This window comes from Symphalangus syndactylus, chromosome 13 (genome assembly GCF_028878055.3).
Source record: "Symphalangus syndactylus isolate Jambi chromosome 13, NHGRI_mSymSyn1-v2.1_pri, whole genome shotgun sequence".
Lineage (NCBI taxonomy): Eukaryota > Metazoa > Chordata > Mammalia > Primates > Hylobatidae > Symphalangus > Symphalangus syndactylus.
The window spans coordinates 41,103,545-41,131,059 of record NC_072435.2 but is presented as its reverse complement, the minus strand read 5'-3'; the positions used below and the strand labels follow the sequence as shown (position 1 = coordinate 41,131,059).

Here is a 27,515-nt window from a genome sequence, read left to right as displayed (position 1 = left end):
CGGCTGGCAATCTATTCTTTGCTATTTTTTTGGGTTTTGCATTTTGATCTCTTTATTTACAATCCCACAGGCACACTCTAGTTCTGGTTCTGGTCTTCTTGCAACATGCAAAGGCTTCGCTGATATTACTACATAAAATTCTGCGCACACTGTGACAAGTCCTTTTACACTGAAATGCCTTCTTCATGCAATTAATCCCTGAGGACATTGTGTCATACACACATTTATTTCATTGTATTCTGTCTTCATCATTCTCATGCCAAATATAAATGAGCGGGGACTTAACTTGCTTTGTTCACTTTTGTGTTTTCACAAACGTATGTGAATACATGTGCATTGTATAGAAACACATTTTAAGAAAATGAGAAGTAATGAGATGAAAAGAATGGCAAGAGAATAAAATCAGTTTAAATCTAGTGGTTTCAAAATAACAATATATTAAATAAAATCAAAAGAAGCAGCAGTAATGAACTGAAACGAGACACGAAATAGCAGTAATTTAATGATTTCAGTGTGGATAAATATAGTTGCAAAGACCTAGGCATAAGAGAATATAACATACAACTGAGGTAGAAATATTCCTTTTAAGAATAAAGGGATCTAGACTCAATATGTTCCAAAAGATGACTCAGAATACAGAGGTCAGAACACAAGGCAGCATATGAAAATAAACAGGAGATGCATTTCAATTCATGGGACACCTTTGGAGCCAATTTATTAAAATATAAACATAAAACACCAGGACAAGGCTGGGTGTGGTGGCTCATGCCTCTAATTCCAGCACTTTGGGAGACCAAGGCAGAAGCATCACTTGAGGTCGGGAGTTCAAGACTAGCCTGGCCAACATGGAGGAACCCCGTCTCTACCAAAAAATACAAAAATTAGCCGGGCGTGGTGGCGCATGTCTGTAGTCCCAGCTACTTGGGAGGCTGAGACAGGAGAATCGCTTGAACCTGGGAGGTGGAGGTTGCAGTGAGCCAAGATCATGCTACTGCACTCCAGCTTCGGCAACAGAACATGACTCTGTCTCAAAACAAAACAAAACAAAACACAGACCTAGTCATAAGAGAATATACTGTATAATTGAGCGAGAGGTATCTAAATTTATAGTTTTATCTTCATAAACATGGATCACATATGTTTATAAAAGATAAAGGTGATCTTTAGTCAAATGAAGAAGAAGAATGCCTTCCAAATGATGGTCAAAGACAGTGCGACTTGTAGAAATAGATTGAACGACAAAACGACAAAAGCGCAATTACAAATAACACAGATGAAAATAAACTGGAAATGTATTAAAGGCCATTTATTTACTCAAATGATGCAGAAGAACTTTGTATGTTTATAAAAGCAATCGGGGTAATGGGTGCAGCAAAACAACATGGCACATGGATACATATGTAACAAACCTGCACATTGTGCACATGTACCCTAAAACCTAAAGTATAATAATAAAAAAAATAAAAATAAAAAAAAGCAATCAGGGGAACACAGTATGACAGATAGATTTGACCACACAAAACTTACAAACTTTCATATATCTATACATGTATAGATGCATCTGTATGTACATAAAATATGCAGTACATCTATATGTGCATAAAATAACTAAATGTTAAACTGCAAAGGTGGTGGTATATACTCAAATATACCCCACCTTAACTCCAATTCCTTTTATTGTTTTGTGAGATAAGGTCTGGCTCTGTCACCCAGGCTGCAGTGCAGTGGCATGATCTCAGCTCACTGCAACCTCTGCCTCCTGGGCTTAAGCCATCCTCCCACCTTAGCCTCCCAGTAGCTGGGACTGCACGTGCATGCCACCATGCTTGGCTAATTTTTGTGTTTATTTTTGTAGAAATGGGATTTCACCACGTTGCCCAGGCTGGTCTCGAACTCCTGAGCTCGAGCGATCTGCCCACCTCAGCCTCCCAAAGTGCTAGGATTATGGGCATTAGCCACCCTGCCTGGAGTAAAACTCCAATTCTTATGTTTGAAAGAATGCAATCAAAAACAGAAATAAAGACACTGCAAACAAACCCACTCCGTGAAAGCAAAGCACTCACACAGACAATTTGCAATTGAGAAAGTAAATGTCTAACAAACCCACAAATATGTTCAGACTCAGCAGTGAAGAAATAATTGCAAATAAAGCTCTTTAGTGTACCCTTTTCCACCTACCCAATGTATACTTTTTCCATCTGACTATCTAGCATGAAGGGAGATAACTGCAAAACGTATGCCTCACGAACTACTGTTGTAAGGTAGCATTAGCAAATAATCCACTGGTCTGGATCTTTCTCACCAGTGTGGAAGCATGCTCAAATATACTCCATCTTAAAAACAAAAAGGAGGCCAGGCACGGTGGCTCATGCCTGTAATCCCAGCACTTTGGGAGGTCGAGGCAGGCGGATCACAAGGTCAGGAGTTCAAGACCATCCTGGCTAACACAGTGAGAGAAACCCCGTCTCTACTAAAAATACAAAAAATTAGCTGGGCGTGGTGGCAGGCGCCTGTAGTCTCAGCTACTCAGGAGGCTGAGGTAGGAGAATCGCTTGAACCTGGGAAGTGGAGGTTGCAGTGAGCCGATTGCCCCACTGCACTCCAGCCTGGGCGACAGAGCCAGATTCCATCTCAAAAAAAAAAGAATGCGCTCACATCAGTGTGTATCCCTCCACAGCCAATACCCTATTTGTCTGCTTCCGAAAATTGCAGAGATTCGTGGACATTTGTTCTCAAATATACATAGAGTGGTTCTACTGGAACCACTCTATGCCTACAGTTCTCTCTTCTCATTATGCTTCCATCACTTAAATATCAACAGTGAGCAGTACATTGCTGAGGTCAATGTTTATGTCCTTTTTAGCGTCATAAACAAAAACCTGAATTAATTAAGCAGACAAGCAAAAAAAAAAAAAACACCCACCGCAATCTCTGGGCTCTGGACTAGGCTGTACTGACTCTCAAGTGACCTCAGAAAAATGTTCTCTGTTTTTATTCTCTCTGAAGCTTTTGTAAAGTAGCTACTGGGCTGTCCGACTCACCTGGATGGGATCTCTCGGAGGAAAGGCTCTGTGTGGGAATTCAAATTCTTCTCTGAATGGTTGATGGTGGAGACTGAAACTCTGTCGCCAGACAAGGCAGCAGGAAGGAGTCAAGCACTGGTCCCTGAGGTAGACCTAGCACTCCAGAATAAATAATCACGTGTGTCCCTTCCAGCCCAAAGTTGTACACGCTGAGGGACAACAGTGATATTTATAGCTCCTCGTATCTGCTCATTAGGCACATAGCTTATTATTCAGACCCTGAGCACATCATTTTCCTGTGGGACGTTGCTTTGCACAGAAAGGAATTTTTTCTTGCAGATTCTTTAAGAGTCCAAGTTAAAAGTTAGGTGCATCGTGAGAACACATAGACACAGGGAGGGGAACATCACACACCGGGGCCTGTCAGGGGGTGGGGGACAAGGGGAGGGAGAGCATTAGGACAAATACCTAATACATCCAGGGCTTAAAACCTAGATGACGGGTTGATAGGTGCAGCAAACCACCATGGCATATGTATACTTATGTAACCAACCTGCATGCTCTGCACATGTATCCCAGCACTTAAAGTAAAATAAAATAAAATAAAATAAAATAAAGAGTCAGGTGCATCTAGTCTTTATTATTCCTTCTCCATGAACTCTCCTGCTTTCCAGAGGTCTAACCTCCCATCACCTTGTCCCAACCCTGAGAGAAAGTTTCCCCGAAACTCGAAGAATGAAGAACCTCCCCTGACTAGGTTTCTTGGATTTCCAAAGCATTGACATGGTGGGCACAGCCCTCACCCCGATACCTCCAGAAAACTGTTATTGTTTTCTTCAACAAGGGAGAGAACTATATTCCTTTGATATAAAATCATAGATACTGTACTCCTTGGCTTCATAACACTTTTGATGAAAAAATAAGGAGATCCATGCTTGTGACACAAGTCAAGAGCTGTCCTCCTCCTCCATTTATAAAACATTTATTAGGCCCACAGTGGCTTACGCCTGTAAACCCAGGACTTTGGGAGGCCAAGGCGGGTGGATCACTTGAGGTCAGAAGTTCAAGACAAGCCTGACCAACATGGTGAAACCCTGTCTCTACTAAAAATACAAACATTAGCCAGGTGTGGTGGCGCATGCCTGTAATCCCAGCTACTCGGGAGGCTGAGGCACGAGAATCACTTTAACCTGGGAGGTGGATGTTGCAGTGAGCCAAGATCATACCATTGTACACCAGCCTGGGCAACAAGAGCGAAACTCCATCTCGAAAAAAATTTATTAATGATAAGATATATATATATATATATATATAGTTATATCTTTTTATGCACATTGTCCTAGGATTACTAACTTATCAAGATGCCATTTAATTTTTAAATAAGAGTTCATTCTATGATGGTTAGGATTATTATGAATTTTGCCCTACATTTGCAGAAATGGTGCTCAGAAGGGTTAAAAGATCTGCCCAAAGTTATGAACTGAGTAAGGGATGAGCTTTGATTGGCACTCTAGCAAGATGTTTTCAGTTCTCTTGCACTTGACCAGTGATTCTTAACCTTGGTTTAGCCTCCAAGGGACATTTGGAAATATCTGGTGAAATGTTGCTTGTCACAACTGGGGAGGTGCTACTGGTGCCTAGTGTGTTGAGTCCTGGGATGCTGCTCCACAACCTATAATACATGTGACAGCCCCCACCACAAACAACTACCCAGCACAAATGTCAAAAGTGAGTAGGTTGGGTAGCTTTATTAAAGACAAGCACTTCTGCAATTTCGTTGTGTAAGAATCACTTGGAGAGCTTGTTCAAGTGCAGGTGCTAATTTGTCAGGGCTGGGGTGGGCCCAGAGATGCTCCATTGGTAACTATCTCCCAATTGATGTGGTTGCTGCCAGTTTTTGCTCTGTGGACCACTCTTTGAGTATTAAGGCAATGGCCAAGTTTTACAGTCAGGTGTAGATATTTTGAGGCCACCACCAACTGTTGGACTCAGTAGCTCAGTGCTATGATTTGCAGGGGTCCCTCAAAATTTATTGTTGGACACTTAGGCTGTTTCCATACTTTGGGTATTGTGAATACTGCTGCAATGAACATGGTAGTGCAGATTTCTTTTTGACATACTGAAGCGGCATCGTTGTTTGGGGTAAATACTCGAGGTTCGTTGTCTCATGCCAAGGAAAGCAAGGACCTGGATACACAAGAAGTGAGTTTAAGAGCAGAGGTTTAACAAGGAAGAGAAAAGAGAGAAGCTCTCATTCCTGCAGAGAGAGAGGGGCTCCAGAGTGGGTCTTCTGGCCCATGGCGAAGTGCAGGAGATTTTTAGATGAGCTTGAGGAGGTGGTGTCTGATTTACATAGGGGATGAGAGATTGGTTGGACCAGGACGTTTGTGAGAAGAAGCTGCCCACCTCACCCTAATCTTTTATTATGCAGATGGAGTCTACCTGACCGGTGCCACGTTGCTGTTCCTTTACTGTACACGTGGTTGACAAAGAAAAGGAAGAGGGAGCCTCCATGTTGAACATGCCTGGCCCCCAGCTAGCCCTTTTTCTCTTGGCACAGCTGCCGGCACTCACTCATGAAAGCTTCCAGCTTGCTTATCTATGGCTGCAGCTCGATTTTACAGGCTGCTCTTTGTTAGAAAAGAAATGATTTGGGGCTGCTTTTTGTTGAAAGGGAAACCTTACCAAGGACTCTCTTAGCCTCTCTAACTGCCTAAATAATTTCTTTTTAGCTCCTATATCAATACCAATTTTAATTCCTTTAAATATGTACTCAGAAGTGGGATTGCTGGATCGTATGGTAGTTCAATTTTTAATTTTTTTTTAGAAACCTCTTTAGTATTTTCCAAACTGTCTGTACTACTATACTTTCCCACCGACAATGTAGAGGTGTTCCCTTTTCTCTATATCCTTGCCAATACTTGTTATAATTTATCTTTTTATCAATAGCCATTCTAACAGATGTGAGATGATTTCTCATTGTGGTTTTATTTTGCATTTCCCTGATGGTTAGACATGATGAGCATTTTAAAATATACCTATTGGCCATTCATTCTCTTCTTTTAAGAAATGTCTGTTCAGATTCTTTGCCTGTTTTTTCACTGGGTTATTTGTTTTCTTGCTATTGAGTTGTTTGAGTTCTTTATGTATTTTGGTTATTAGTCCCTTATCAGATATATGATTTGCAAATATTTTCTTCCAGCCTATGGGTTGCATCTTTACTCTGTGAATTGTTTCCATTCTGTGTAGAATCTTTTTAGTTTGATGCAATCTCACGTATCTATTTTTGCTTTTGTTGCCTGTGGTTTTAGAGTCTTATCCAAGAAATCATTGCAGAGACCAATGTCATGGAGTTGTCCCCCTACATTTTCTTCTAGTAGCTTTACAGTTTCACTTCTTACATTTAAGTCTTTATTCATTTTGAGTTGATTTTTTAAATATAATTTGGGTTAAGGATCCAATTTCATTCTTCTGCATGTGGATATCCAGTTTTCCCAATACCATGTACTAAAGAGGCTGTCCTATTTCCATTGAACGTTTTGGCACCTTGATTGAAAATCAATTCACTGTAAATATTTAGGCTTATTTCTGGGCTTTCTATCGGCTTCATTAGTGGCTGTGTCTTTTAAAATGCCAGTACCATGCTGTTTATAATAAGATTGTTTTCTTAATTTCTTTTTCACATAGTTGGTTGTTAGTGTATAGAAACACTACTGATTTTTCGTGTGTTGATTTTATATCCTACAACTTCACTGAATTTGTTTATCAGTTCTAATAGTTTTTTGGCAGAATCTTTAAGGTTTTCTTTTTTCTTTTTTTCTTTTTCTTTTCTTTTTTTTTTTTTTTTTAGATGGAGTCTTGCTCTGTCACCCAGGCTGGAGTGCAGTGGCATGATCTCAGCTCACTGCAACATCCGCCTCCCAGGTTCAAGCAATTCTCCTGCCTTGGCCTCTTGAGTAGCTGGGACTACAGGCATGCACCACCGTCAGGCTAATTTTTGTATTTTTGGTAGAGACGGGGTTTCACCATGTTGGCCAGGCTAGTCTCAAACTCCTGACCTCAGGTAATCCACCCACCTCGGCCTCCCAAAGTGCTGGGATTACAGGTGTGAGCCACTGCACCTGGCCCAAGTTTTTCTTTATATAAAGTCATGTCATCAGCAAAGAGTGACAGTTTTACATCTGCCCTTCCTGTTTGGATGTCTTTTATTTCTCTTTATTGCCTAATTGTTCTGGCTAGGATTTCAAGTACTATGCTGAAAAGAGTGTGAATCCTTGCCTTGTTCCTGATCTTTCTTAGAGGAAAAGCTTTCAACTTTTCACCTTTGAGTATGATGTTAGCAAGAAAAGAGAAAGTGCTGGTATATGCGTCCAAACTCATCTAGCTGTATATATCAAACACATGCAGTACTTGTATATTAATTATAATTTGGTAAAGCTGATACCCAGAATCTACAAGGAATTCAAACTATAATCAATGTAATAAACATATCCATAATTTCTCAGAGTATCCTGTGTCCTTTTCTTGTTTTGTTTTGGTGTTAAGAACACTTTAACACGAGGTATTAGTCTATTCTCACACTGCTAATAAAGACATACCTGAGACTGGGTAATTTATAAAGGAAAGAGGCTTAATGGACTTACAGTCCCACATGGCTGGGGAGGCCTCACAATCATGGCGGAAGGCGAATAAAAAGCAAAGTCATGTCTTACATGGCAGCAAGCAAGAGAGCTTGTGCAGGGGAGCTCTCATTTATAAAACCATCAGATCTCATGAGATTTATTCACTACCACGAGAACAGTGCAGGGGAAACCGCCCCCATGATTCAATTATCCCCACCTGGCCCCGCTCTTGATGACACATGGTGATTATTACAATTCAAGGTGAGATTTGGGTGGGGACACAGCAAAACCATATCAAGAACCAAAGCTGCGGTCCCATGTAAGAGTCAGATATAAGTGTTTTGAGGCCTTTTCCAACAAGAATTCTATCATGCACCTCATGTGTGACTTTAGGAGGTCAAATGTTGGACTTGGTAGCTCAGCTTTTGCACAGGTTTACACATGCCTTTTGAGTACTTCTCTCCGGACAGGAAATGGAACTTTAGAAATTCCATCTACCTTAGGGAGTTTACTTGAGATGTAAATAATATTTTAAAGCTCATTGGAAAGTGCCTGCCACAGAGCAGATGTTTGATGGACAGCAGCTTGTGACTGTATCATAGTTTCTTATATTTACTAAGATCATTGTGACACCAGAAAGGTTTCTTGGGACAGAAAGAGCATGTCTCATTGGTCGTCACAGAGTCATGAGACAATGACTCATGAGTTATGAGATGTTCAGTGCCTGAGAAGATGCTGTAAGAGGCATTGTGAGATCGCTTCACTTCTCTTGATCTTCCTTTCTCCAATTGTCCTTGCTCTCCCAAATTCAAGAACTAACTAGATTTGGATAGTCACATGGACTAAAAGTGTTTGTCTTTTCCAAAATATATGTGTCCTCATACCCAAAGTGAAAACTTCCCCAACATATATTCTGATGTGTTCTTTCTTTTTTTTTTTTTTTGAGATGGAGTTTCACTCTTGTTGTCCAGACTGGAGTGCAATGGTGGGTTTTCGGCTCATCACAACCTCTACCTCCTGGGTTCAAGCAATTCTCCTGCCTCAGCCTCCCAAGTGGCTGGGATTATAGGCATGCACCACCACGCTGGCTAATTTTGTATTTTCAGTAGAGATGGGGTTTCTCCATGTTGGTCAGGCTGGTCTTGAACTCCTGACCTCAGGTGATCCACCCGCCTCGGCCTCCCAAAGTGTTGAGATTACAGGTGTATGCCACCGTGCCCGACACTCTGATGTGATTTTTAAAAAGCATGACATTAAACCATTTGGTATTGGGAATTTTTGTTATGCAATAGTAACTTACTGATACAATAATCGATGTAAACAGAATTAGTGACATTCAGAATCATCTTTGCTTCTTTATTTTTCACATTTGTTCTGATATTTGAAGGAAACAATTCATGATTACCTGGTTTTCATGTTTGTTTCAGATAATTGTATTAAAATGAGTCTACTTTTAGATTTCCTTCTAGGCAACCAAGAGAGGTTGAAAAAACATGCGATTCGGAGAAATAAATTATGACCCTGTAGATTTTTGGGGAACAGGAGTTCAGTTACATGAGCAAGCTCTTTACTGGTGATTTGTGAGATTTTGGTGCACCCATTACTCGAGCAGTATAGACTGCACCCAATTTGTAGTCTTTTATTCCTCAACCCGCTCCTTTTTATGCTTTCTCCCCACAAAACCTATGGAAATAAAAACAAACAGCCCCTTTTGATGGCAGACTTGTTAATTTCCCCTTGTAACTTACTATAATAAATTTTGCTTTCTATGTTTAAAAAAAATTGTGACCCTGAATCCCGAGTCTCTATTCTCACAGGCAATAGAGGCCAGAAATTCAAACTATTGTGTGAGTTGATCCTTTCATCATGAAGATTGGAAGGAGTTGAATGTAAAAGACATAAAGCAACTAATGATAAAGTAAATACAAACATTCTTCATTAATTTACACTTTAATGATTATGACACTTTTTTTGTAGGTGGAAGTATTAGTTAGGACAATAGAAAGAATCATGGTTGCAGGTAGCAGTGGGACATTTTAAACAGGAAGAACAATAGGATTCAATTTAATATAGACCATGATGCCAAATCCTTCACCTGGATGAACAAATCTCATTACACAGAGAGACCAAGCTTTCACACTTCAATGAGTAGATGCACGTCATCAAAAACAAATGTTACACAGTAATTCAATGTATGATTGAACATTTTACTCCATCGTATTTAAGGTCATATCTGAATCTAAGGCCATATGAAGTCAATGGATTCGGGCAAATTTATCTCTCTGTGTAGATTACACCTGAAACATGTATTTGATGTGCAATTTTTTTTTTTTTTTGAGACAGTGTCTCGCTCTGTCACCCAGGCTGGAGTGCAATGGCACGGTCTCGGCTCACTGCAGCCTCTGCCTCCTAGGTTGAAAAGATTCTCCTGCCTCAGCCTCCCAAGTAGCTGGGACTACAGGCGCGTGCCACCACACCCAGCTAAGTTTTGTATTTTTAGTAGAGGTGTGGTTTCACCATGTTGGCCCGGCTGGTCTCGAACTCCTGACCTTGGGATCCACCCACCTTGGCCTCCCAAAGCTCTAGGATTACAGGCATGAGCCACTGCTCCCAGCCTGCAATTTTTGTTCTATTCTTGCCCAGGGAATGTGGTAGGCACTGTGGACACTGGTCTGAATAGAGCACAGGATCCTAATGAGGAGAATAAAATGCGATGATGAGCTGTAAACACACTAATGTGTTAAAGTTTACATTGTCAAATACAGCAGTCAAGTAGTGATAGGGAAAAGAATGGTGGACTCAGAAGAGAAAAACTGTGGTCTCAGATATTTACCTACAGTAAAATTACATTAATGAGGCTGGGCGTCGTGGCTCCACACCTGCAATCCCAGCACTTTGGGAGGCCAAGGGGGGCTGATCACTGAGGTTAGGAGTTTGAGACCAGCCTAGTCAACATGGTGAAACCCGGTCTCTACTAAAAATACAAAAAATTAGCCGGGCATGATGGCAGGCGCCTGTAATTCCAGCTACTCTGGAGACTGAGGCAGGAGAATTGCTTGAACCTTGGAGGTGGAGGTTGCAGTGACCCAAGGTCACACCATTGCACTCCAACCTGGGTGACAAGAGCGAAACTGTCTCAAAAAAAAAAAGATTACATTAATGACTTATAGTTGCCAAGTGTAATTTTTCTTTGGGCTAACACAGCTCACAACTCTATGGACTAACAGGAATCTCCACTTTGTTTCTGACCTTAGTTTGGGAATAACTTTGGAAAAGTAGGAAAATGACAAAAACAAAACAAAAACAAAACAAAAACAAAAACAAAAACAAAAAAAAAGGCGGGTGACCTGATTAAGTTTACAAAGCGTGGAATTTGGAAATCTGTGCAGAAGGGCAGTGACAACACCATGAAGCTATGTAATGAGGAATCCAGAGCACCAATAATCCAGGACACCAGAACCAGCAGTCCACAGAGCCCAGGGGCTCATGATGACCGTGTAGTGCAGAGGGTGACAGACGGCCACAAACCGGTCATAGGCCATCACCGTCAGGAGTAAGCTGTCCAATGCTGCAAAGAGTACAAAAAAGCACATCTGGGTGCTTGCATAGGTGATGACTCTGCTCTGTGTCTGGATGTTTATGAGCATCTTTGGGACTGTAGTGGAGATGAAACAGATGTCTGCAAAGGACAGATTGGAGAGGAAGAAGTACATGGGGGTGTGGAGGTGGGAGTCTGAGATTGTGGCCAGGATGATGAGCAGGTTCCCGAACACGGTGACCAGGTACATGGACAGGAACAGCCCAAAGAGGAAGGGCTGCAATTCTGGTTTCTCTGAAAGTCCCAGAAGAAGAAATTCTGAAATCTGTGTATCATTCCCTGGTTCTATGTGATTGATAATGACTTTCAAAATGAGAGAAAGAACTTGACGAAAGCGTGCATTACAAACCTATCAGAAATGCTGTCATTTATATTCTACTGTCAATAACTTAATTTTTAAAATAAATTTTATTTCTTTTTAAGTTGACAGAATTGTTTGTATTTGCTGTGTATAATATGATGTTTCGAAGTATATTTACATTGTGGATTGGCTAAATCTTGTCAATTAATATTAATTAATATCACCTCACATAGTCATCATTTTTATGGTGAAAATACTCTGCAACCACTCTCTTAGGATTTTTCACGAATACAATGTATTACCATTGACTAGAGTCAACATACTGTACAATAGATCTCTTGAACTTTTTTTAATTTAACTGTAATTTTGTATTCATTGACGATCATCTTCCCCAACAACCCCCCTCCCCCAATACTCCCAGGCTCTGATAACCTCTATTTTACAAGAAGTTAATTTCTACATTTTGCATGTGAATCTAGCCCCTGTTAGGGCATCCCTTTGACAATTCTGGTTAGGAATTCCTGTCCCACTCACAATCTTTCCCTGAATGCATGAACTCTGCAGTATTCATGAGAAAATTTTTAGGCATTTGAGGACTGTAAAGTGAATTCTGATGTGTTACAAATACTGTCTGGACATTGAATAATTAGTTCTATAAAACAAGTCACTACAGGCTGGGCGAGGTGGCTTACACGTGTAATCCCAGCATTTTGGGAGTCCGAGGAGGGTGGATCACCTGAGGTCAGGAGCTCGAGACCAGCCTGACCAATGTGGTGAATTCCCATCTCTACAAAAAATACAAAAAAAAAAAAAAAAAAAAAAAACAGCTGGATGTGGTGGCACGCACCTGTAGTCCCAGCTACTCTGGAGGTCAAGGCGGGAGAATCGCTTGAACCTGGGAGGTGGAGGTTGCAGTGAGCCAAGATCACGCCATTGCACTTCAGCCTAGGTGACACACTGAGACTCTGAAAAAAAAAAAGTTGCTACAAATCAGTGACAGAGAAAGAATACAAACAAGAGAAATGCCATATGGTATCACCATATGGTATCCAATGGTGACAAATCCTTTGAAGAAGAAAAAAGAAATAAGAAGGAAAGTGTGGATGGAGTGTTATTTTTTTTTTTACTGACCATTTTTTTACTGGTCATTGATGCAATATCAGCAGACCAGGTGACAATTGAACAGAGACCATAGTGAAGGCAGGGCAGAAGTCCATAAATTATTGGGGTACAGTTGGTATTTAGTTACATGAGTAAGTTCTTTAGTGGTGATTTGTGAGATTCTAGTGCACCCATGACCCGAGCAACATACACTGCACCATATTTGTAGCGTTTTTTTTTTGTTTGTTTGTTTGTTTTTTTTGAGACAGAGTCTCGCTCTGTCACCCAGGCTGGAGTGCAGTGGCACGATCTCTGCTCACTGCAAGCTCCACCTCCCGGGTTCACGCCATTCTCCTGCCTCAGCCTCTCCGAGTAGCTGGGACTACAGGCGCCCGCCACCACGCCCGGCTAATTTTTTGTATTTTTTTTTTTTTGGTAGAGACAGGGTTTCACCGTGTTAGCCAGGATGGTCTTGATCTCCTGACCTCGTGATCCGCCCGCCTCGGCCTCCCAAAGTGCTGGAATTACAAGCGTGAGCCACCGCGCCCAGCCGCGTTTTATCCCTTACCCCCTTTCCACTCTTCCCCCCAAGTCCGCAAAGTCCATTGTATCATTCTTATGCCTTTTTGTCTTCACACTTTAGCTCCTACATATCAGTGAGAACATACAATATTTGGTTTTCCATTCCTGATTTAATTCACTTAGAATAATAGTCTCCAATCTCATCCAGGTCACTGCAAATGCTGTTAATTCATTCCTTTTTATGGCCGAGTAGTATTCCATCAGGAACCACCACACTGCTTTCCATAGTGGCTGTGCTAGTTTACATTCCCACCAGCCGTGTAGAAGTGGTCCCTAATCACTGCATCCACACCAACATCTACTGTTTTTTGATTTTTTGATTATGGCCGTTTTTGCAGGAGTAAGGTGGTATTGCATTGTGATTTTGATTTGCATTTCCCTGATCGTTGGTGATGTTGAGCATTTTTTCATAGGTTTGTTGGCCATTTGTATATCTTCTTTTAAGAATTGTCTATTTGTGTCCTTAGCCCACTTTTTGAAGGGATTGTTTGCTTTTTTTCTTACGATTTGTGTTTGTTGTAGATACTGGATATTGTCCTTTGTCATATGTATAGACTGTGAAGATTTTCTCCCACTCTGTGAGTTGTCTGTTGACTCTGCTGTCAAACAGACTTTTGCCATGCAAAAGTTCTTTAGTTTAATTAGGTCCCAGCTATTAATCTTTGTTTTTATTGTATTTGCTTTTGAGTACTTGGTCATCAAATCCTTGCCTAAGCCAATGTCTAGAAGGGTTTTTCCAATGTCATCTTCTAGAATTTTTATAGTTTCAGGTCTTAGGTTTAAGTCCTTAATCCATCTTGTGTTGATTTTTGTATAAGGTGAGGGATGAGGATCCAGTTTTATTCTCCTACATGTGGCTAGCCAATTATCCCAGCACCATTTGTTGAAAAGGGTGTCCTTTCCCCACTTTATGTTTCTGTTTGCTTTGTTGAAGATCAGTTGGCTGTAAGTATTTGGGCTTATTTCTGAGTTCTCTATTCTCTTCCATTGGTCTATGTGCCTATTTTTATACCAGTACCACACTGTTTTGGTGACTATGGCCTTATAGTATAATTTGAAATCAGGTAGTGTGATGCTTCCAGATTTGTTTTTTTTGCTTAGTGTTGCTTTGGCTATGTGGGCTCTTTTTTGGCTCCATATGAATTTTAAAATTGTTTTTTCTAACTCTGTGAAGAATGGTGGTATTATGATGGGGATTGCATTGAATTTGTAGATTGCTTTTGGCAGTATGGTCATTTTCACAATACTGATTCTATCCATCCATGAGCATGGGATGTGTTTCCATTTGTTTGTGTCATCTATGATTTCTTTCAGCAGTGTTTGGTAGTTTTCCTTGTAGAGGTCTTTAGACTCTTTGTTAGGTGTATTCCTAAGTATTTTATTTTTTTTGCAGCTCTTGTAAAAGGGATTAAGTTCTTAATTTGATTCTCCACTTAGTCACTGTTGATGTATAAAAGAGTTACTGATTTGTATATATTAATCTTGTATCTGGAAACTTTACTGAATTCTTTTATCAGTTCTAGGAGCCTTCTGGAGGAGTCCTTAGGGTTTTCAAGGTAAACGATCATATTGTCAGCAAATAGCGACAGTTTGACTTCCTCTTTACTGATTTGGATGCCCTTTATTTCTTTCTCTTCTCTGACTGCTCTGGCTAGGACTTCCAGTCCTGTGTTGAAGAGGAGTGGTGAGAGTGGGCATCCTTGTCTTGTTCCCATTCTCAGAGGGAATGCTTTCAACTTTTCCCTATTCAATATTATGTTGGATGTGAGTTAAATGCATAATTTTAAATTTACTTATATTAACTTTTATCTCTGACTCTAATGCCATACTAAGACAAATCATTTTTTTCAAATTTGTCCATTTGGAGACATGTGGATGAAAATCAGTTTTTTACCAGTCACTGTGTATGCACTTTGGACACCAAGCTGAATAAGAAAAAGGATTCTAAAGATGAGAATAAAACCCAATGGCAAGTAATTAAACAAACTGATGTGTTAATCACCACGTTACCACGAAGAACAGTTTACGTGGTGATGTACAAAGGCATAACGAACACGAAATTGAAAAAGTATTTTCTTCTGCTATAAAATTACACAAATGACTTTCATTGCCAACCGTAGTCTTTTTCCCTTCATTGAAGAAGTACAGCATATGACATTTTTTAGAAGAAAAATTATTTAACATATGTCATTTGAGAAGAACTTATTCTTAAGAAGTCCATGTTGCTCCATGAAATGAATTGGATTCCATGTATTTCTATTAAATTAATTAAATTTATTTATTTATTTATTTATTTTTTGAGACAGATTCTGTCACCAAGGCTGGAGTGTAGTGGTACGACCTCTGCTCACTGCAACCTCTGCCTCCCCAGTTCAAGTGATTCTCCCACCTCAACCTCCCAAGTAGCTGGGATTACAGGCATCTGCCACCACACTTGGCTAATTTCTGTATTTTTAGTAGAGACGAGTTTCATCATGTTGCCTAGGCTGGTGTCAAACTCCTGACCTCAGGCAATCCACCCACCTCGGCCTCCCAAAGCGCTGGGATTACAGGCATGAGCCACCATACCCGGACCCAGATTCCATGTATTTCTGACCCGTAGTTTGTATTAACAGGTGAAAATATAAAAATGGACAAAAAGCAGAACTGTCTAGATATTAGACAGAGCAGAAAGCTTAATGAAGTGAGTCACTTACATTGTATAACGAAGGTGTAATCAAAGTAATGGAAAATCCAGGAGGTAAGTAGAAGGAACAATTTCAATATCCATATTCTAATCAGATTTCAAAGCTCTGAGGCTTTGAGTCCTGCTATCATGGACACTTCTTTAGCCGAAGAAAAATTGATCCTTTTGTAGTTTTCCTCTTGAGGAATCTTCCCAGAGCCCCCTTTATGTCTTTATTCCTCAGGCTGTAGATGAAGGGGTTGAGCATGGGGGTGACCACAGTGTACATCACCGAGGCTGCAGCACTTGAGTGTGAGTTGTGGGTTGCAGCAGAACTAAGATACACCCCTAGGAGTGTACCATAAAATAAGGAGACAACTGAGAGGTGAGAGGCACAGGTGGAAAATGCCTTATACTTCCCCTGAGCTGATGAGATTGCACGTATGGAGGAAACTATCTTAGAGTAAGAGTAAAGGATCCCAGTGAGGGGACCACCGCCCAGCAGCACAGATGACAAATACATCGCCATGCCATTAAGAAAGGTGTCAGAACAGGCAAGGTGGGTGACCTGATTAAGTTCACAGAAAAAGTGGGGGATTTCCAAATCTGTGCAGAAGGAAAGCCGCAGCACTATTAAGCTTTGTAACAAGGCATTCAGGGCACTCATGATCCAGGATGCCAGAACCAGCAGTCCACAGAGTCTGGGGTTCATGATGATCATGTAGTGCAGGGGGTGACAGATGGCCACAAACCGGTCATAGGCCATCACAGTCAGGAGAAAGATGTCCAATCCTGCAAAGAATATGAAAAAGCACATCTGGGTGATGCAGCCTGCATACGTGATGACTTTGCTGTGTTTCTGGATATTCACCAGCATCTTTGGGACAGTGCTAGACACAAAACAGATGTCAGCAAAGGACAGGTTGGAGAGGAAGAAGTACATGGGGGTGTGGAGGTGGGAGTCTGAGATGGTGGCCAGGATGATGAGCACGTTCCCGAGCACGGTGAGCAGGTACACGGACAGGAACAGCCCAAAGAGGAAGGGCTGCAATTCTGGTTCCTCTGAAAGTCCCAGAAGAAGAAATTCTGACATTTGGGTATTATAGCTTGGTTCCATGTGGTTGATGTCACTATAAAAAAGAAAGAAAAGAAACGATTAAAAAAAGGGAGAGAAAGAGTACATGACATAGGCATGCATTACAAGCCTAACAGAAATGCTACCATTTCTATTCTATCGTCAAGAAGTTAGTTTCTACTTTTTTTATTTTTATTTTAAGTTCCAAAGATCTAGAGCCAGAAATACCATTTGACTAAGCAATATCATTACTGAGCATATAGACCCAAAGGAATATGAATCATTCAATCACATAGATACATGCACACATATGTTCATTGTAGTTTCTGTTTTAAAATGTTTATTTTTAATTGGACACATAAAATTGTATGTATTTCTTGCATACATCATGATGTTGTGAAGTATATTTACATTGTGGAATGAAAAGTTACCTTGTGGGATGGCTAAATCTAGCCAGTTAACATCTGCATTACATATCCTTTTTTTTGTGGCGAGAACACTCTACATCCACTCTCTTAGCATTTTCCAAGAATAAAATATGTCATCATTAACTATAGTCACCATGGTATACAGTAGACCTCTTGAACTTAATCCTTCTGTCTAACCGTAATTTTGTGTTCATTGACCAACAGCTGTCCAGTCGCCAGCCTGTGAACCACCCCAGGAACTTCCATTCTATAATACTAGAATTTAACTTCTATAGTTTTTGTGTGAAGCTGGTACCTGTTATGGGATTCTCTTGGTATTTCTTATTAGGAATTTCTGCCCCATTCTCAGCCTTTCCCAGAGGGCATATATTTTGCAGGATTTATGAGAAAATCTTTTATGCATTGGAGGACGATAAAATGAATTTGTCATATTCTAGGAGGTCTAGGATAGTGAGTGAGTGGTGCTATATAACAAATGTCCTTACAGTTTCATGAAAGAGAAAGAATACAAGCAAAGCAAAGCAAAACAAAAAATCGGAATGTACTATGTCAGGTGGTGATGAATCTTTTGAAGAGGGAAGAAAAGGTAAGGAGGAGAGTGGATGGGGTGTTATTTTTTACTGGGCATTCAGGCAAGACCAGCAGACAAAGTGGCAGTTAAACAGAGATCGTAATGAAGACAGGACAGAAGTCATCATGTGCCCTGCAGAAGTGTGTGCAAGGCGGAAGGAATGATCAGCAAAAGACCCAGAGAAACGTGCTTCTTTCGGGTCTTCAAAGCCAGCAAGGAAACCAGAGTGCAGAGGAATGAGCAAGAGGAGACGGATGAGAGGATACTGAAGAATGAGGTGGCCTCGTAGCTGCTGAAACTTGAAGACACAAAGAGTTCAGGGCGGATCACCTGAAGTCAGGAGTTCAAGACCAGCCTGGCCAGCATGGCAAAATCCCATCTCTACTAAAAATACAAAAATTAGCCAGGCGTGGTAGTGCATGCCTGTAATCCCAGCTACTCGGGAGACTGAGGCACAAGAATTGCTTAAACCTGGGAGGCAGAAGTTGAGGTGAGCTGAGATCACGCCATTGCACTCCAGCCTGGGCAACAAAAGTGAAATTCTGTCCTCCACCCCCCAAAAAATTACCAAAAGACAAATGCTTATAGATTGAGAACTTCAACAGAAAACATGAGCAAATTAAATAAACCTAAAGGAAATATACAAGGAACCACAACATTTTGGCATTTATTTTTACATGAAACAGTGGAAGATTTGTTTTTCCTATGCCTATTCTATGCTCACTTAAACAACTAGTTTTTATATAATCTGATAGCAGATGAGACAGCCTTCTTTTCATTTTTCATGTGGTATCTTTTGTTGTTGTTGTTATTCTTGGTCTTTGGATTTTGATGTCTTTTTGACAAGTCTAACGGGCACACTCTAGTCCTGGTTCTGGTATTTATGTAACATGCAAAGACCTCCCCAGATCATGCTCTATGAAATCCTAGAGTCACCAGGATAACCATATCCTCTTGTACTGAATATAATCCTGTACATGATTTTCCCCTGAGAACATTGCTTTATACACACATTTATTCCAATGTACTGTTTCTCTGCTGTTATCATGCAACAGCCAACTGAGCAGAAATTTCACTTGTTTTGTTTACCTTTGTATTTTCACAAAGGTGTACGGATATATGTGCATTATTTAGAAAAAAATTAAAGCAAGGGGAAGTTATGAAATACAAAGATTTCAGAGCAACAAAGCCAGGCTAAGTAGAGGGATTTTTAAAACAACAGTAGTAAACAAAATTGAATGGAACATCAAAACATTAACTTAAATGAGATACAAATAACAGTAATTTAATAGTATCAAAATAGATTATTTAATTGAGAATGAGCTAGACATAAAATTGTATAATATATGATGTTCCTAAAATGTTTTAGTACATGGAAAATTCTCGTTTTTATTGAAATAATCAGGAAGTAAGTTTCAACATATATGGACATTTAATATTTGAAAAAGTTCGTATTTCACTTGGAAAAGGCTAGTTTGTTGAATCAAAGCTGGCATAAAAGCCTATCTACTCAGAAGACAGTAAGGTTAGTCCCCTGCCTCACATCTTACTAACAATTAGTGGGTTTAAAGAACTCAGTGTAAAAGGAAACAATATATATTAGATGAACAGCTAGAAAACTATATATACAATTTATATGTAGGCAAACCTTCCAAACTAAGGAAACAAACAGAAGTAAGAAGATGGACATATAGTTAGCTAAATAAAAGTTAAAACTCTCTTTTTTTGTTTGTTTGTTTGAGACAGAATCTCATTCTGTCACCCAGGCTGGAATGCAGTGGTGCGATCTTGGCTCACTGCAACCTTTGCCTCCTGGGTTCAAGTGATCCTCGTGCCGCAGCCTTCTGAGTAGCTGGGATTACAGGCACACACCACCACGCCTGGCTCATTTTTTTGTATTTTTAGTAGAGACAGGATTTCACCATGTTAGCCAGGCTGGTCTTGAACTCCTGACCTCAGGTGATCCACCTACTTCAGCCTCCCAAAGTGCTGGGATTACAGGCGTGAGCCACCAAGCCTGGCCTTTAAAACTCTTTATGGCCAAAAATATCTCCTTAAAAATCTATGAAGAAACAATTTTCTGTAAAAATCATTTGAAACGCTGATAATTATAGAAAAATAGGAATATAGTAATAATATTTATAATAACAATAATAACAATAACAATAACAAATGCAAATACTTTTTATTACATGAATTTTTGCTCAATCCCAGGAATAGTTTAAGACAACAAGAAGTCTCTTGCACATCCATCAGCCTGGGAAAAAACTTAAGCGCTGCCACATTGAGTGGGGTTGGAACTTTTAAACGGGCAGCAAAAGGGGGCTCTCTAATTTTTCTGGCAGAAATGTGAAGTGTTACAAGACTTTGGGGGAAACAGTTTGGATATGGTTATAAATGTTAAAAATGTACATATTCAATTAACTTGAAATTTATCAATGTCAGTGCTACTGCAATTCTGGTCCACCTCATTTATTGTGCTGGGGTCTGCCCTGCAGATTTCATTATGTTTATCAATGTCCTTGTTCTCTGCTGACCCCACCCCAGCGTGAAACACAAACATGTCATTTCTCAGTGTTCCCTAAGGAACAAAATTACTTCCCAGTGAGAATCACAGTTTTAACATAAAAATTTTAAACTATTTTTTTGGTATTGATATATAGAAAAGAAGAGGAAGAAACATGCTTAAAAAAAAAAAAAAGACTACACTAAATTGGCCAGGCATAGTGGCTCACACTTGTAATCCCAGCACTTTGGGAGGCCGAGGCGGGCAAATCATGAGGACAGGAGTTCGAGACCAGCCTGGCCAACATGGTGAAACCCCCATCTCTACTAAAAATACAAAAATTTAGCTGGGCGTGGTGGCGGGAGCCTGTAACCCCAGCTACTCGGGAGGCTGAGGCAGGAGAATTGCTTGAACCCAAGAGGCAGCGGTTTCCGTGAGCCGAGATTGCACCACTGCACTTCAGCCCAGGTGACAGAGTGAGACTGTCTTAAAAAAAAAAAAAAAAAAGACACTAAATTATAAGGAGCATCTGTGATATCCAAAGAATACTATTCAAATATTTGCATAGACATTGTATGAATATATATGTGGTATGTGATAAAGAAAGAAAAGTTTTTAAAGAAACTAAGAACTCTGAGGACAAAGAAAGGCAGTGAGGATGCAATTAAGTTAAGCATCGTCATGTCAAAGCAACTGCATTGAACAATATAGGATGAAAATCTGAAAAACTTTATATATAAAGATATAAAATAGTAATAATTTAATGACAATAATGCATCATTACTTCAAGATTAAATAGCCCAAGACTTGGAAATTGAAGACTATAAGAGGAAGACTTTTGAAATGTGAGGAGGAAGCCATGTGTAAGGTTATAATTTAATCTTATATAATGATAGAAGTATTCAAATATATTTTTGAGATATAAAAGTGATCTTTATGGCCGGCACGGTGGCTCATGCCTGTAATCCCAGAACTTTGGGAGGCCAAAGAGGGTGGATCATCTGAGGTTAGGAGTTTAAGACCAGCCTGACCAACATGGCGAAACTCCATCTCTACTAAAAATATAAGAATTAGCTTGGCATGGTGGCGGGTGCCTGTAATCACAGCTACTTGGAGGCTGAGGCAGGAGAATTGCTTGATCCTGGGAGGCCTAGGTTGCAGTGAGCCAAGATCGCACCACTGCACTCCAGCCTGGGTGGAGCAAGACTCCATCTCAAAAATAAAATAAAATAAAATAAAATAAAATAAAATAAAATAAAATAAAAATAAAATAAAATAAAAAAGTGATCTTTATTCAGATGTAGAGAATGATTTTCAAAGAATGGCCAAAGGTGATGCAGAAGGTGAGGAACAGACTGAATACAAAAATCCAAAAGATACAATAAGGAATGATAGAGGTAGGAAAACAAGTTGGAAATGTTTGTATGAGAGGTGATTTATTTAGCCAACCAATGCAGAATAGCTTTCTACATTTAAAACGCAAGGTGATAAACACTCTATGACTGATAGACTGATGTGGCCACACAAGATTTATAAGCTTTCACACATTCCTCTCAAATACACTGATGCTTACATAAAAGTACTAAGTGACAAATTCCAAAATTGGTGAAAAACTTTCAATTCTTATGTTTTAAAATATGCAATCAAAAACAAGAATCAACACACTCCAAACCCACTATCCAAAAGCAAAGAACTTGCACAGACAACTTGCAATACAGTGATACACGTCTAACAAACACACAAATAGATTTAGCCTCAACAGTTAGAAACAATTGCAAAGTTAATGTCAGGATATCACTTTTCACCTATGAAATAAATTTTTATTTCATTTGAATCATCAGCATAAAAGAAGATACTGCAAAATATTTGCTGCAAAATGTTTGCCTCATAAACTCCTGTTGTCACGTGGTATTTGCAATGAATTCATTGATCTGGATCATTCTCCTTAATATGGAAACACTCAGAAAACAAACCGTTCATAAAAATAAACAAATGCCCTCACTTTAGTATATATCCCTCCACAGCTAATACCCTATTTCTGTTCTCCGCTTAATTGCAATGGTCCTTGGGTAAATGCTCTACTTTTATTGGGACCACCTTATTTTATTTTTTATTTTTATTTTTCGAGACGGGGTCTCGCTCTGTCACCCAGGCTGGAGTGCAGTGGTCTGATCCCAGCTCACTGCAGCCTCCACCTCCCAGGTTCAAGCGATTCTTGTGCCTCAGCCTCCCGAGTAGCTGGGATTACATGTGCACACCACCACACCTGGCTACTTTTTGTATTTTTAGTAGAGTCAGTGTTTCACCATGTTGGCCATGCTGGTCTCGAACTCTTGACCTCAAGCGATCCTCCTGCCTTGGCCTCCCCAAGTGCTGGGATTACAGGCGTGATCCACTGTGCCTGGCCTTATTGGGACCACTTCAAGCCTCCCTAATCCTCTTCTAATTGGGCTTCCGTTACTATTAATCATCCACAATCACCCTCTACTCTTACATTTATTGTTTTCTTTTTAGCATTATAAATAAATTCTTGAATCAATTATTTCATCAAGCAAGCAATCGAACAACTGCAGCAATCTCTCCACCTAGATCTAGGCTAAATTGGCTCACAGGTGACCTCAGGTCCATCAGCAGGGCTTGCATTCTCCATACACTCTTTACCACATTACCTACTGGGCTCTTAGACTCACCTTCCTGGGTTTTCTGAAAGGAAGGTCTCCATGTGGATGTGTGAGTTTCTCCCTGGATGGTCCATGATAGAGATGGAAGCTTTGTCCCCAGACAAGATAGCGGGAAAAGTTGAAGCAAGTGTATCTGAGCCAGATTTAGGACTCCAGAAGAAACAAACATGTCCCATCCAGCCCAAGGTTGCATTTGCTGAGGGCCAACGCAGAGGAGATATTTAGAGCTTTGTATTTCTGTTCATAGGCACATTTCTTCCTGTTATTCCAACTGTACCACTCATGTCCCTGTGGGATATTGCTCAGCACTAAAAGATATTTTTTTGTTCCTTCATCCTCTGTTCCCAAGACATCTGATTAAAAGTCACATGAATGCAATTTTTATTCTGTCTCCACGGGCTTATTTGCCTTCCGGAGGCCTAACCTTCTCATACCTCATCACAGCCCTGAAGGAACGATTTCTCCAAAGTCTAAACTGAGGAACCTGTCTTGGCTAAGTGCCTTGAGATTTCCAAAACATTGACCTGTGCTGGAAATACAGCCCTTCATATCTCCAGAAAATTGCTATTTCCTTCTTCAACAAGGGCATGAACAGTATTCTCTTGATAGGAAACCATGGAAACGGCATTACTTGACTTTATGATACTTTTTCTGAAACGATTAGAAATGTCATACTTGTAACGAAAGTTAAGAGCTGTGATTTAATCCTTCATTTATAAGACATTTGGTAATTGGAAGAGATATATTTAGATCTTCTAATGCAAGTATCCCCGAGCGTAGCACCTTTTAAGGATTATCTTATTTAATTTTTCAACATTTATTTATTTATTTAAATTAACAGATAAAACTGTATGTAACCATTGTGTACAACATGATGTTTTGAAGTATTAGGTTGGTGCAAAAGTAATTGTGTTTTTTTCTGACTTTTTCTAGTGGGAAAATATATAAGATATACACATTGTGGAGTGGTTAAATTTTTCTAATTAATATATGCAATACTTAACATAGTTATTATTTTTGAAGTGAGAACACTTCATGTCTACTCTCAGCATTTTTCAGGAATACATTCTATCATCATTAAATATAGTCACCATGCTGTACAAGAGACAGCTTGAACTTATTTATTTTAACTGAAATTGTGTATCTTTTGACAAACATCCCCCTACTTCTCTTCCCTCAACTGCCCCAGCCTCTGATAGCCACCATTCTACTTGATAATTCTATGAAATCAACTTTTGTAGATTTCACATGCGTGAGATCATATGATATTTGTCTTTCCATTCCGAGCATATTTCACTTAACATAGTATTCTCCAGGTTCCCCCATGTCGTGGTAAATCACAGGATTTCCTTCTTGTCTATGGCTGAATAGTATTCCATTGTGTAGACACACCACATTTTAATATCCATTCGTCCATTGATGGACATGTGGATTGATTTCCTATTCTATTTCCAGCTCTATTAAAGAGTGCCGCAATAAACATGAGAGTGCACATATCTCTTTGACATGCTGTTTTCATTTCCTTTGTGATATGGTTTGGCTGGGTTCCCACCCAAATCTCATCTTGAATTGTAGCTCCCATAATTTCCACATGTTGTGGGAGGGACCCAGTGGGAGGTAGCTGAATCATGGGGACAGGTCTTTCTTGTGCTGTTCTCATGATAGTGAATAAGTCTCACTAGATTGGATGGTTTTATAAAGGGGAGATCTCCATCACACACCCTCTTGCCTGCCACCATGTAAGATGTGACTTTGTTCCTCATTCGCCTTCTGCCGTGACTGTGAGGCCTTCCCTGTGGAACTGTGAGTCCATTAAACCTCTTTCCTTTATAAATTATCCAGTGTCAGGTATGTCTTTATTAGCAGCGTGAAAACAGAGCAATACACTTTGGATAAATGCCAGCAGTGGGATTGCTGGATCATATGGTAGTTCTAGTTTTAATTTTTGGAGGAAAATGACTGTACTACTTTACATTACATTCCACCAAAAATAATGACTGTACTACTTTACATTCCACCAGGAGAATGAATAAAATGTAAGAGAAAATATCAGAGGGCATCATATATATAATAACATAAAAAGGGTGATACAGAAGGGTACGTACAAAATCACTTCATGATATTTTTTCTTTTTTCTTTTTCTTTCTTTTTTTTCCAGTCTGTTGCCCGGGCTGGAGTGCAATGGCACGATCTCGGCTCACTGCAGCCTCTGCCTCCCGGGTTCAGCAATTCTCGTGCCTCAGCCTCCCAAGTAGCTGGGACTACAGGCTCATGCCACCACATCCTGCTAACTTTTGTATTTTTAGTAGAGATGGGGTTTCACCATGTTGGCCAGGCTAGTCTCGAACTCCTGACCTCAAGTGATCTGCCCACCTCAGTCTCCCAAAGTGCTGGGGTTACAGGCGTGAGCCACTGTGCCCAGCCTCATGATATTCTTTCTTTGTGTCTGTGTGTGTGTCTGTCTGCATGTTTGTGTATGTGAATGTGCAGGCCTGCTACATCACAATATAAAAAGTAATTCTTACTCTTGGAAGAGTCAAAACATTTGGAATCCACTGTAGTAAAGTCAATAATACTTTCATTTCTTGTCTTCATATATTTTCTTTTCATTTATTTATTTATTTATTTATTCCTCTTTTGAGATGGAATCTCACTCTGTCACCCAGGCTGGAGTGCAGTGGTGCGATCTTGGCTCACTGCAACCTCCGCCTCCCAGGTTCAAGCAATTCTCCTGCCTCAGCCTCCTGAGTAGCTGGGACTACAGGCATGCACCACTACGCCTAGCTAATTTTTTTTCGTATCTTTAGTAGAGACAGAGTTTCACCATGTTGGCCGGGATGTTCTTGATCTCTTGACCTCGTGATCCGCCCGCCTCGGCCTGCCAAAGTGCTGGGATTACAGGTGTGAGCCACCGCGCCTGTCCCTAAATTTTTATTTCAATAGCTTTTTGGATACAAGAGTTTTTTGTCACATGGATGAATCATATAGTTGTGAATTCTGAGATTTTAATGTACCTGTCACATGAATAGTGTACAGTGTACCTAACGTGTAGTTTTTTTTTAATCCCTAGGTCCCCTCTTACCCTCCACCTTCTGAGTGTCTAAAGTCCATTATATCACTCTGTATGAAAAATACTGTTTGGGCCAGGCGCGGTGGCTCACGCTTGTAATCCCAGCACTTTGGGAGGCCAAGGCGGGCGGATCACGAGGTCAGGAGATCGAGACCACGGTGAAACCCCGTCTCTACTAAAAATACAAAAAAAATTAGCTGGGCGTGGTGGGGGGCGCCTGTAGTCCCAGCTACTCGGAGAGGCTGAGGAAGGAGAATGGCGTGAACCCGGGAGGCGGAGCTTGCAGTGAGCCGAGATCACGCCACTGCACTCCACCCTGGGTGACAGAGCAAGACTCCGTCTCAAAAAAAAAAAAAAAGGAAAATACTGTTTGTTTTTTGTTTGTTTTGGAGACTCCCTCTGTCACCCAGGCTGGAGTGCAGTGGTGCATCTTGGCTCACTGCAACCTCCGCCTCCCAAGTTCAAGTGATTCTCCTGCCTCAGTCTCCTGAGTAGCTGGGATTACAGGCATGCACCACCATGCCCAGCTAATTGTATTTTCGGTAGAGATGGAGTTTTGCCATTTTGGCCAGGCTGGTCTCGAACTCCTGACCTCAGGTGATCCACCCACCTCGGACTCCCAAAGTGTTGGGATTACAGGCGTGAGCCACTGTGCCTGGCCATAAGGAATGCTTTAAAAAGAAGGCCAGTTCCTGCTAATGAGGAAGAAGCAGCCTGAAGGTTGTTTGGGAAGCAGGCAGCCAGGTGGAGCCAGAGTCACCTCCAGACCCAAGTGCCCACACACCGAGCAGACTTTTATTGATTGACGGGCCTCATCATGGCATCCACGTCAGGACACTCACTCACGTTTCCTTGTGGCATCTGTCCTTTGTTATTCTTGGGCTTTGGGTTTCTAGCTCTTTTTCTGAAAAATCCAGTGAGCACTCTCTAGTCCAGGTTCTGCTCCTGGTCCTACATGCAAAGGCCTCTCCAGATCATATTTCACCTGGTTTGTTCATTTCTAGATGAACACTAAGGTGTGCACCTAGAAACAAAATGTTTGTTCGTTTGCTTGTTTTAGAGATGGACTGTCCCTTCGCTGCTCAGCCTGAAATGCAGTGGCTATTCACGGGTGGGAGTGTTGCCCACGTAGCCTGCAACTCCTGTGCTCAAATAATTCTCCCGCTTCAGCATCCTGAGGAGCTGGGATTAAAGACACTCACCATCGCACCCAGCTTAGAAACAAATTTTATGAAAATGAAAATTTATAGTAGAATAAGAATGGCAGAGAACATAAAGCCAGGGTAATTAGA

At 40.5% G+C, this 27,515-nt stretch overlaps 1 protein-coding gene and 1 pseudogene across 1 annotated transcript; both read right to left on the bottom strand.

Annotated features, from left to right (window-relative positions):
* Positions 1-5,274: 5,274 nt before the first annotated feature.
* LOC129460197 (olfactory receptor 7A17-like) lies at positions 5,275-11,526 on the bottom strand (annotated as a pseudogene).
* Positions 11,527-16,040: 4,514 nt separating this feature from the next.
* LOC129460196 (olfactory receptor 7A10-like) lies at positions 16,041-16,985 on the bottom strand. Its single transcript, XM_055237844.1, has 2 exons — positions 16,556-16,985; positions 16,041-16,270 (listed from the first exon to the last, which is right to left on the bottom strand). Exons 1-2 carry the CDS (start codon positions 16,983-16,985, stop codon positions 16,041-16,043), a joined length of 660 nt encoding a protein of 219 aa, XP_055093819.1.
* Between the last annotated feature and the right edge of the window lie 10,530 nt (positions 16,986-27,515).

What these genes read in the sequence shown, in the direction of transcription:
- LOC129460196 (XM_055237844.1), bottom strand. Translation starts at nt 16,985, where the DNA reads ATGTCAGAATTTCTTCTTCTGGGACTTTCAGAGGAACCAGAATTGCAG. An exon ending in TCTGGCATCCTGGATCATGA is followed by an intron (nt 16,271 to 16,555) that starts GTGCCCTGAATG and finishes CTCACCTCTCAG; the next exon opens with TTGTCTCCTTATTTTATGGT.